We start from the raw sequence: 12,469 nt of genomic DNA, 5'->3' as shown, positions 1-12,469 counted from the left end.
AAAATCAAAAAAAAAATTTTTTTTGCCGTTTTCGACCCACCCTAGTATATAAGCCGACGCGACGCGACGCCTGGGGCCTGAGGAGGACAGAAACAAATAGACGAGTACAGTTGCCGCGCTAAATTCAAAACAAATTCTTTCTAGATAAATTAAAGAAATTTAAATTAAAAGATAATAAAAAGATAATTAAAAGTTATAAATAGTTTGTAAATAGTTCTTTAAGTCTTTTATCGTTATTGTTTTTATTATTTAGTGCAGAATAAACTGTGTTTAAATAAATTGTGACTTTCTATTCACACGGAACCGACGAAAAACGTAACATTATTTTACCTGAGGAAATTATTTTATAACGTAACATTATTTTACCACGAGAGATAGCATATGTTTTTTGTAACACCCTGTACAGTACTGCCTCTCTAATATAGTTTGTTCAAAGACTAGGTCCGTAACAGTGACAGTGTCTATCATTTTAATTCACAGGAAAATTGCATTTTCTGTCATTTTTTTGATGTCGTGTGTCGAAATCATTCCTGTTTCGTTGGACAGACTTTAGTAGCTTTCGGATTTGGCGATAAAATATATATGTTGGAGGAATATAAAATATATATGTTGGAGGACATTCGGCCGAAATTCGGCCAATGTCCAAAATAATTAGACATGTGGCGATTTGTCCATACTAAACTTGCCAGGGGGTTAATCTTTTTTTGGTAAAATATAACAACAAAAGATTAACATCCTCCGCATAGAAGTTGAAACCAATGCAATCAAAACTCTTCCGCGTAACTTTGTGGATATAGGTAGGCATAGTTAATTATAATCGCCATATGTATGTCTAATTTTCGGCATCTGCCTCCAACATATATATATAAAAATGTAAAAAATTTCATTCGAAAAAAAACCGACGTTAAATACGGCTGCGGAATGACAATCTATGATAATTTTAATAATATAAAAATAAATTACAACTTTTTTAAAGGGCAATTGGCAGTAAGCGTCATTAAAAATTAAAGAAGTGTAGTAAAATTAAAGAAGTAAATGACGTCTAGGGCTCGACCACGCCAAAATTATGATCGATTAGCCATTTTTGACGCCTTTTTTTCCAGTCGTATGGTACCTACTGTACTTACTGGAAATTTGGCCGAATGGGTATGAAGTTGTTGCAGGTTAGAGTTAGCCGGATATTCCAGAGCCGCTCCAGGGATTCCCGGGTCGTTCTGTCCGGAAAAAAGCGGCATACGGTAGGGCGGAGGCAGCGCTGGCTTGACAGAAGAGGTGTTCTGTGTATGGTAGGTACTTCCAGGCACTGAAAAAAGGGATTTTATACATTTTTGAATTATTAAGATGAAGATATTACATAGTCATAGTACTCTTTGAAGGTGATGTCCCAATATTCCGTACTAATACTAACTAATACTACGCATTTTTGAGGTTAAAATAAATTCATTGGATACAATTTACCTCTATACAAAAGTGCTTTGTTTGTTCGTTAGAGGGCATCAAATATTAAAAAAATACACACTTTTTTAAAGATATTTTAAGAACCGTTAATCCGATTTGAAGGAGATTTGGGATGCCTATGTTTTGTTAAGCGCTTTAACATATTTACTTTTACAAAAATATATTGTTAAATTCGTGATATTTTGTTTCTAGTCGCAAAAAAACGCTTTACTTGCTTTCTGTATGTACGTATGCTTACCCGCCAAACAAAATTTTGTAACCTCAATATTGTAATCATCTAACATTGAAACAATGTCATATTGGTTAAGATATTAATCCACCCCTATAACTTTTTTATTTTTTCAGTTAAAAAACGAATATTCGTATGTTAATATATGGCATAAATTAAGATTGATTGACGTATTCAGTTCTTTTTGGCCACTTCCTGTTTCACCGGAAATGACTACAGCTTTTGATTTTTAAATGACACCCTTGGTATATTTTTACTCGATAGAAAATGACACTCTGAATAGAATGACAAATCATATGTCAACTTTTGACATTTTCGCTTAAAACAAAATTGTATTTTAAATTTCAATTTTGAGTGATGTGAGGCTGTGTTAAATACACTAATTTTTAATCAAGGAACTTTGAAAAAATAGATTTGATCGTCTAATGTTTTAGCGTCTTATCTTGGCCAGTTAAAAGATGCCCAAATCGTATTTTTAATCATATCTCAATTTTGTCGAAAATTGGAACGAGGTTGGTTCATATTTGGTAAAAAACATTTTTTTTATGAATAATTTGTTACCTCACACTTGGTATTTCGAGTCAAATAGCCGTTATTTACAGCTCTGTCACGTTGGAACCCGCTTTGTAGTAAACTTTTCGATTTTTGGCTTATCATCAACTACAAACGATGCAATTGATTGTAGTAAATTCAATTTTTTTGTAGTACTAATAATTAGCCAGAAAAAGTAAACAATTGTGCGCAATGTAATAAAGAATAAAAATATTGTTAAAGACATAATGTCAAACGATGTTAATTTCCAAATTTTACTATAATTCTTTAATTCCGAGAAACTTTCGTTGAGTTTTTTTGCTACTACATAAAACTACAAACGATTTTGAAGGTTTTTAGACATTTGTTAAAACAATAATTTTATTCTTTATTACATTGCGCACAATTGTTTACTTATTCTGGCTAATTATTAGTACTACAAAAAAAATGAATTTACTACAATCAATTGCATCGTTTGTAGTTTGTATACAACTAAAGACATTATTTCAAACTATGTTAATTTCCAAATTTTACTATAATTCTCTAATTCCAAGAAACTTTCGTTGAGTTTTTTTGCTACTACATAAAACTACAAACGATTTTGAAGGTTTTTAGACAATTGTTAAAACAATAATTTTATTCTTTATTACATTGCGCACAATTGTTTACTTTTTCTGGCTAATTATTAGTACTACAAAAAATTGAATTTACTACAATCAATTGCATCGTTTGTAGTTGATAATAAGCCAAAAATCGAAAAGTTTATTATAAAGCGGGTTTCAACGTGACAGAGCTGTTATTTACCTATTATTATACCGGGTGTTCTATTTAAAATAAGAAAGATGCTACCACTTTTCAAATGATGCGGCAACAATCTAAGGCTGAAAATATTTTAGAAAGATGGAGCAGAAACCATAAACGTCTAACGTGCTATCGCCGTGAATCACCCTATATAATATTTGTATTGTTGAAATTAAACACTTCACTTCCAACACTTAACACCCTAATATAACACCACATAAACTTTTAACATGTTATTTTAATATCCTCTGATACAAAGTCGTACATCGCTTGGCACTTTAGTAAACACTGAGTACGTAGTTTGTGTACAAAGTAAGCACAAATTAGAGACCCGAAATCCACTGTTACCGTTAGAATTTCCTAACTAATGTTAATAATAACAAAAAATCAGCGACCTTATTCACACGATTCTTTCGCACTTGTCTGTCTACAGGAGAATGAATTAAAAGAATAAAGAAAATGTAAAATTTCGTAGTAGTGAGGCTCGTTAAAACAAGCGGAAGAAAAAGGAAGCAGAGTGAATTTTTTAAGGAAACCAAGCGCGAAGTTACGGCCCAGAGAAGAAAGAATATATTAAAATGGACATTACCGGAGACTTAATATCTTAAGAGTCAGTTTTTTCTGTCTCGATTAAGTTTAACTGTTTTTTACAAGCTCAGACAAATAATCTAAATAGACAAACCTTAGTGTTCAAAACAAAGGTACCTAAAGCCGTGTACTCAACTGTAACTGCAACTGTAACTGCAACCGTTGCTGCAACAGAATCGTCGCGAAGGTATGCACGTTTCTCTTCTCGCGAACCTCTCGATCCGCAGTGTTTGCACAGAGCTCGCGAGCACAATGTCCCATTAAAGAACCAATTTCTGTCCAAGCATCTTCTTTTAAATGTCTCTTGTAATAGTCTTTATTTTTTGGATCCCATATTATAGGCATGTTTTTGTACTTTTCAATTAGCGCCAAAACCTTTTCTTCGTCACACGTACTCATATTTTTGTTGGTTGTGAGACTATTGGAGGCACACACTGGCGAACGTCTCAAATCGACGTCCACAAACTAACCGAGAATCTCTTTGTGTTCGTCCTGAAAACCGACAACTGGCGGCTCGCTGCGAACTGTTCGAAGCTGACTCGCGAACCTGGTTCGCAACGCGTCCACACTATAGAATTTGGTTACAGCAACGGTTGCAGTTACAGTTGCAATTCGCCAGTGAGTACGCGGCGTAATGGTGGGTTTAGACTTGAGCACGCACGAGCTGAGCGTGCGCGCACGGCATTCGTTCGCGCTCTCGGCTCCGTTCAAATTAAAAACTTATTTTTCGACGAATAAAGTGATCCATTTGTGCGCGTACAGCAGAGTTGTGTTGGGGAAAATAATGGACGACCAAGAAATAGTCGAGGCTGAAGTCATTGTTATGCACAGCTTAACTATTAAAAAGAAGAAAAATCGAAAACAAATTCGCTGGTGGTAAACCCAAATTTTTAGAAATCTATATAATTTACTGCAACAACTTAGTGTCTGAGGAGGGCTATGATCAGTTCAAAAACTTTACAAGAATGACCAGGCCCGACTTTAAATATTTACAAAATTTAATAACACCAAAAATTACGAACAAAAGATGCAAATTTTAGAATAGCAATTTCATTAATATCGACATATTCAATATTAATTTTATCTACAAGGTTTTGCCATGCGTTATATTTTTTTTGATTTTTTAATAATACAAAGAATGTTTAACATTCCATAATATAGGCAACTTTTCATATTTTTCAATTAATAATAACGGAGATTCATTAATCCACTCCATAATTTTAATAAAGAAAACGAAAAAAAAATCACGCACGCACGCACGAACGCAGACAAGACAAATTGCCGGTCCAAATTCAGCGTTCGCGCAAATATTAAATCCCTTTGAGCACGGACCAAAAACCGAAACCAGACGGCTCACGTTCGCGGCTGCTCGCGCACAGACAGATTCGGAGTGAGCGTGCGCGCACAGCCGCTTACACTTGAGCATTCGCGGAGGATCAGTGCGTGCGTGCTCAAGTCTAAACGCACCATTAGGTATATAATGGTGCGTTTAGACTTGAGCACGCACGAGCTGAGCGTGCGCGCACATCATTCCTTCGCGCTCTCGGCTCCGTTCAAATTAAAAACTTATTTTTCGACGAATGAAGTGATCCATTTGTGCGCGCACAGCAGAGTTGTGTTGGCGAAAATAATGAACGACCAAGAAATAGTCGAGGCTGAAGTCATTGTTATGCACAGCTTAATTATTAAAAAGAAGAAAAATCGAAAACATCGTCGCTGGTGGTAAACCCAAATTTTTAGAAATCTATATAATTTACTGCAACAACTTAGGGCTATGATCAGTTCAAAAACTTTACAAGAATGACCAGGCCCGACTTTAAATATTTAGAAAATTTAATAACACCAAAAATTACGAACAAAAGATGCAAATTTTAGAATAGCAATTTCATTAATATCGACATATTCAATATTAATTTTATTTACAAGGTTTTGCCACGCGTTATATTTTTTTTTGAATTTTTAATAATACAAAGAATGTTTAACATTCCATAATATAGGCAACTTTTCATATTTTTCAATTAATAATAACGAAGATTCATTAATTCACTCCATAATTTTAATAAAGAAAACGAAAAAAAATCACACACGCACGCACGAACGCAAACAAAACAAATTGCCGGTCCAAATTGAGCGTTCGCGCACACATAAAATCCCTTTGAGCACGGACCAAAAACCGACACCAGACGGCTCACGTTCGCGGCTGCTCGCGCACAGACAGATTCAGTGTGAGCGTGCGCGCACAGCTGTTTACACTTGAGCGTTCGCGGAGGATCAGTGCGTGCGTGCTCAAGTCTAAACGCACCATAAAATCAGAAGTAAACAGATACCTGCTAGGTTACCATTTATTTAGTAAAAGGTTTATTAACGAAGATCATATACGATCATATATATACGGGGTGTTTCAAAAAGTATGTTTCATTTCTCGTGGGGATATTCCTCCTGTAAAAATAAGATTTTTTTTAATGAACGCAGGTCCAATTCTGCTTTGTTTCGTAGTCATAGGGGGATAAAGTCTTAATATTTTTCGATTTAATATCATTTTCTTCCTTTTTATACAGACACGGACAAACAGCTATTACTCTTCTAACCAATTAAAAAAATATGTATGTGGCGCCCAAGAACAGTTAACCTAATAGAACTGCTCATTCAGCCAAAAGTGTCCGCCAGGTGCATGCGAAAACTCCTCGCTTTGTGACGTCATTGTAGTCCTTGTCATGGTTATTAGTCCTTATCCGGCAACCAATAATACACACACGTGCATTATTGGTCACCGGATGCAAAACGTTGATTATTTAGTTTATTTATTTAAACACCTTATATGTATGCAGTATAGAAAATTAACTGTATAAATCGTATTAAATACTCGGATAATGCATTTTTAAGAACAGCAGTTCCCAGCATCATCTTTTGCAGGCATTATTTTAGAGTACTTCCATATTTTACTTTAAAATAATTAATAAACAATATCGTAGGCACTTAGTAAGCACTTTGTCACAATCCACAACACAAAATGAACATATGGATACATTCTATAGCTCTAAAAACTTTAAAGACACCTTTTTCACATTTAAAATTGACAAAATAATTAACTCAAAATTTCTCAGCTGTAATTTTTGGTTTACCATAGGCAACTAAAAATACACACTATCATGACAAGGACTACAATGACGTCACAACTGTCAGCTGAAGCGCGGGAAGAGGCGAACGTACGTCTTATAGTCTTATGAGGATGAGCAATCCTATTAGTTTACCGTTCTTGGGTGGCGCCCAAGAACAGTTAACCTAATAGGACTGCTCATTCAGCCAAAAGTGTCCGCCAGGTGCATGCGAAAACTCCTCGCTTTACACCAGAAATGATTACAACTGTTGATTTTTAAATGGCACTCTCAACTTTGAGAACTACTGGATCTTTTCTGGATTTCCTTTCTTGAAAATTTAATCTATTACTTATGTTGCCATATTATCAAAAAAATATGTTTTTTAACTACAAAAATTTGCAAATTTGCTTTCGCGAAAAAAACCTCATATTTGCAATTATTTAAGACTCACTCTGTATGAATAAAAATATACTAATGTTTTTCTCATCTTACAATATCCCTTCCCAATACACAAGACTTGCAAAAATTTAAATTTACAAATATGCATGAATTATGCTTTAAAATATCCTACAACTATCGTATGAAACACCATATTTAACTCACTTTTTCCCAGTCCTTGTTTCTTGTCATTAAGTGAATTCTCCTTCAATGACTACATTTGTAAACTTGTCTAGCGAGTCATACTACAGCGCCGAACATGTAGAAAGAAGCTCGTCGGCTATTCTAAAAACGATTTGCTCAGTTGCGACAGAAGAAAGAACGAAAAAATTCGTTTCGCAAAGTCCCTCATTAAATGTTATCACCCGGTAATTACGATACGAGGAAGGAAGACAGCCATCTTATTAAAATGAGCCATTGAAAAGGAAATTAAATTCGTTTTAATCTACAAACGTTAATTCGTATAGTGCAGGCAGAAATGGTTGAACGAAGATGATTTTATATACCCTGCTTGTCATCCAATTTATGTGGTCTGGATTTTAATGGGTGTGACAGAGAATAATACCACAGATTAGGTATCCTATAAATATACAGATAAAAATCTTGTCCCTAATTCGTGGTACGAAAGTTGTTTTTTATGACGATGTGCAAACGAGTCAAATTTTCTGTGCGCAAAAATAAACTCGCGTAAAATAACAATAAACAGCGTAATAGAGAGATATCGCTAAACCGTATAGCGTGCATGGACGTTAATAAGGCCAGGTGTTATTTCCTTTACGTGAGGTGGTATTAGGGAGTTTTCGTTGCTTTAAAAAAATTCAACGGTACGGTTAACGGATACGTAACCATAACCGCTATTTTGACAGATAAAAAAACAGTTTTCGGACTTTTGGTTCATCGGTTCAGAGCCGACATACGATACGATAACCGAAAACTGACAGCTGAGCACAGCCCGTAGCGTAGTGTTTTGATTTTTGGTTTTTGTATTGTTGTTTGATTTGAAAGTGCTTTATATGACTTTATTGGGTATCGCTATATAGGATGGACAATTTAATTTTATTGGACTCTAGTGATGAATCGGATTTGGAGGATGCTATGCTGTGGGAAGGGTTTGAAAACAACATCGAATATCGAGCAGAACTTTATGGTGAGTTCAACCTAGAAATATTATCTGACCAAGAGTGCAAAGCTAACTTCCGCTTTGAAAAAAAAACATTCCTCGATTAGTTGAAGCACTAAGAATTCCCAACGAGTTTAACACAGATAAAATAAATAATCAAAACATAAACAAAATAGAATGAGGTTAGGTTAGATCTGTATTTTTCAATGTTGTGTTTCTACTGCGCTAGTGCGCATGCGTACCGCAATGTTAACAGCTTTGGCTAACGTCCGTAAAATATCGGCAGCTAGCGGTTACGATATACGATAATCGAAATTGAAATGTCAAAGTTGTCAATTAGCGTTAACCGGAATTGCAATTTGTAAGCAACGAAAACTCCCTATTAACTCTCTTCATTTATAGTTATCGGATCGGAAAGAATTCTGATCGCGTCGCGTCCGCTATTTAAACTTAACCTAACTTTGAATTTAAAACTTTGAAATTGTTTTGTTCACTAGTTATTTTAAGGGCTAAAGTGCTTATTTCCAGTGCTTTATTGTTCAACGTCTCCCAGTGGGTTTAGGGCAACAAGCAACAAATTCTCTTAGAAGGGCTAAGTCGTCATCTGCTGTAAACCTAAGACTCTTTATAGGTTCTTTAGTATTGGAAGAGGTGGAATCCATATTTTGGGCCATATTTATTTAATTAAAACTAATCCCAGCTACTTAAATATCAAATTACCTAATAAAACTAAAGTAATAATTCAAAACAATTCAACATAACCTAAAATAAAAGATCTCGCCGGCCGGCTCCGGTTGTCAAATACCCGCACATGCCCATTTAAGCAATTTTTAAACGTTATCAGAGGTTATTTAGAAAGAGCGTTTGGTGTAATTGATCCGCACATTACGTCAGGCGGTAACGTTATTAGCGGGTGTTGCGTTAAAAATTGACTCGCGCATATCGTAACCATGATAAGGTACGCGTAAATACTGGACGGTATTCGGTTTTCCGATACCTCTCTAATACCTGTGCCGGTCAGGCGCTGTGCACAATTTTAGAGGCCATAAGTGGGCGTGCTATGTGCGCAAACTAGTCACCTAACTAGTGCCCGATTACGAAAATTGGAACCACGAAAAACAATAAAGAAAAAACAAAGATTATAATCTGTATAATCTGTGATAATACACTCAGATGCAAAAAAACGCAATGGAGAAAATTTTGGTCAAATTTAAAGTGTTCTATTTTTGTTACTTTTAGCCCTATTTTTATGAATATTTTGGCAAACTGTGTATAATCATATCAACTTTAATTCGTAAGCTAAGTTTATTTATAAACTTTAGTATTTGGCGTATTATACAGGGTTGTTCGAGGGGTTGTTTTTTTACCTTAACTTTAAAACACCCTGTGCAATAATTTCGTGTGTAAATTTTCCTAAAATATAATTTTACGGTCAGAGCCATGACTCCTGAGCATTTTGTTTTTTGATTCATGTCAATACATCCTTTGGTTAATTTTTAAGAGCGAAATGAACTGATCACGATCAATTTGCAATTTTTTCAGTTATCATTACATTTTTATTTAATTTTTTAATACGACGAGATGGTTATGGTGGCTATTGTCGTAATGTCATATTACGCTGCATTGGATACTTTATACTAAATAAAAAAAAAAACGTTTGATTTGGAATAACGAAAGCAACAACTGTAAGATTTAAGTATACAAACAGAAAAAAAAATGTAAAAATATCCTAATACATTGCATTGCCTTCTTTTGGCTTCTATAACTGTCTGTATACGTCCGTTCATACTGTCATTGAGGCTGCATCTGCATACTGCATAGTATGCAGATGCAGATGCATGATATCATATTGCGTTAAGCTTTCCCATTCTTCTTTAAGACCCAAGCGAAGTTCGTTTAATGAAGCTGGTGTCGCTTCACGACCTCTAACCCTCCTGCCAAGTATGTCCCTAACGTCGAACATGATGGGCACGTCATATAGTAGTATATAGTTCACAATAATCAATTGCAAATTGTTGGTGTCAAGTTCATTTCGCTCTTAAAAATTAACCAAGGCATATATTGACATGATCCAAAAAACAAAATGTTTTAAGAAAACTTAGACATTAAATTATTGCACAGGGTGTTTTAAAGCTAAGGTAAAAAACAACTCCTCGATTAACCCTCTGTATAATATGCCAAATACTAAAGTTTATAAAAAACTGAGTTTAAAAATTAAAGTTGATATAATTATGTACAGGTTGATAAAAAATTCATGAAAATAGGGCTAAAAATAACAAAAATATAACACTTTAATTTTGACCAAAAATTTCTTCGTTGGTCTGACAGACAGAGAGACAAAATCAAAAGCAGCATACAGTGTTGCCGGTTTGTACGAAAATGTTTGTAGAAAAAAAGCTATTTTAAAAACTTTCATGTATACTATTGAAATGATGATAATATATTTAAACTAAATATAATCTATTACAGCTGTAGTAAAATGAGTAACTAATAGTGAAAAATAAAGTTCCAACCAGGGTTCGGAAGTAGTTAATTAAGACGTAATTTACCTGATTAAATACGTGTAGTTTTTCTTCAAAAACTACGTCTTTTCCCGTTCATTAACTACATGAAAACTACGTTAATAAACTATGTATTGATATTATGAATAATTTTCCTTTGTACGAGGTGTAATAGAGATAATATGATGTAAATATTATATTTAAAGCCATACTTCTCCTGTTTTCTTAAATACATTATGTGTTTTTAAAGCCTCAACTGATTATAACCTCACCTCAAACCTTTGATATTTGAAAGTTACATACATAAGTTACATAAACTACACCCTCTACATAAACTACATTAACTACATGTAATGTAGTTTATGTAGTTTTTAAAAGTAACATGTAGTTTTCCGAACCCTGGTTCCAACCCTAGACGCAACCTTTTTCGTAAACGCCTACTTGTGTGGTTTGAAATTTTGATGCAAAATCCGGCAATACCGCATAGAAGAAATGTGTTGACCCAATTTTTATCTCTTTTTAATACATTTAATTTTCCATAAGCTGTCTACATCACTGGCTTACACGTTAAAATCCAGACCGCACAGTTTCAATAACCAAATTGGTAAAAAAACATAAAAAAAATGAATTGAAAAAAAATTGTAATTAATAAATTTTAAATGTTTTTGTGTCAGAATCTGTTTTATCATAATTTTTTCTAGAAAAATGTTTAGTTTCTAGAAAAATTTAAAAAAATAAAAAGTTCTCAAACACCGGGTGCGTCTCAAAAGTGTCACCTCTATTTATTTCACCACTTTTTATTTTTTTCAGATAAAAAAACGAGATTTGGTATGTTAGTAGTCAGTATATGACATAAATTGGGATTGGTTGATGTATTCAATTGTTTTGGTCACTTCTTGTTTCACCGGAATTGTGACATTTTTGCATATATGGTTTATTTCAACATTTCATTATTTTAATTCTGTTTATAACGACAATTTGACTCGAAATACCAAATGTGTGGTACCAAATTATTCGTAAAAAATGCTTTTCCAAATATACTAATGAGCCACCTTTGTTCCATTTGAAAAAAAATGAGGTATGATTAAAAATACGGTTTGGGCATCTTTTAACCGGCCAGGACAATACACGAAAAATATTAGACGATTAAATAAATCTATTTAAAAATTAGTGTTTTTGACACAGCCATGGCACTCTAGATTGAAATTTAAAATACGATTTTTTTAAAGCAAAAATGTCAAAACTTGATATATGATATGTCATTCTATTCAGAGTGTCATTTTCTATCGAATAAATTAAAAATATACCAAGGGTGTCATTTAAAAATCAAAAGTTGTAGTCATTTCCGGTGAAACAGGAAGTAACCGAAAACAACCGAATACGTCAATAAATCCTGATTTATGTCATATACCAACGTACGAAATCTCGTTTATTTACCTGAAAATATAAAAAAGTTCTAGGGGTGAGCCAATTTGAGAAACACCCAGTATACTTTTTTCGAGACTTTTTTTATTTGTTTAACTGTTTTTAAAACGCTGGTTGGATATATTTTAAAGTAAATTACTGGGCGTTTCTAAACGAGAGCACTTTAGAATATAACATTTCGAAATAAAAACGAAGATTCCGTAATGGCGTGTTTGAAAACTCCTTGTGCCCATTTAAAGCGCATTCGTAATAAGCGGTTATCTAAAGAATTGCCAATACC

General features: G+C 33.9%; 1 protein-coding gene across 3 annotated transcripts in view; it reads right to left on the bottom strand.

Moving 5' to 3' along the window:
- The window catches only part of LOC115875852, a 49,974-nt gene that overhangs the window by 34,272 nt on the left and 3,233 nt on the right, over nucleotides 1–12,469 (bottom strand). For 2 of the 3 annotated variants that reach the window (XM_030891385.1, XM_030891387.1), the window contains exon 2: nucleotides 1,119–1,303. In XM_030891385.1, the coding sequence (XP_030747245.1) occupies nucleotides 1,119–1,235 (117 nt within the window). In that variant the 5' untranslated portion in view covers nucleotides 1,236–1,303. The remainder of the gene's footprint in view (nucleotides 1–1,118; nucleotides 1,304–12,469) is intronic. The other variant, XM_030891386.1, reaches the window with a different exon arrangement.

Source organism: Sitophilus oryzae, unplaced genomic scaffold, assembly GCF_002938485.1.
Source record: "Sitophilus oryzae breed Bouriz unplaced genomic scaffold, Soryzae_2.0 scaffold_1396_pilon_pilon, whole genome shotgun sequence".
In the NCBI taxonomy this organism is placed as follows: domain Eukaryota; kingdom Metazoa; phylum Arthropoda; class Insecta; order Coleoptera; family Curculionidae; genus Sitophilus; species Sitophilus oryzae.
Note: the sequence above shows the minus strand (reverse complement) of the source record. Positions and strands in the feature narration are given on the sequence as shown.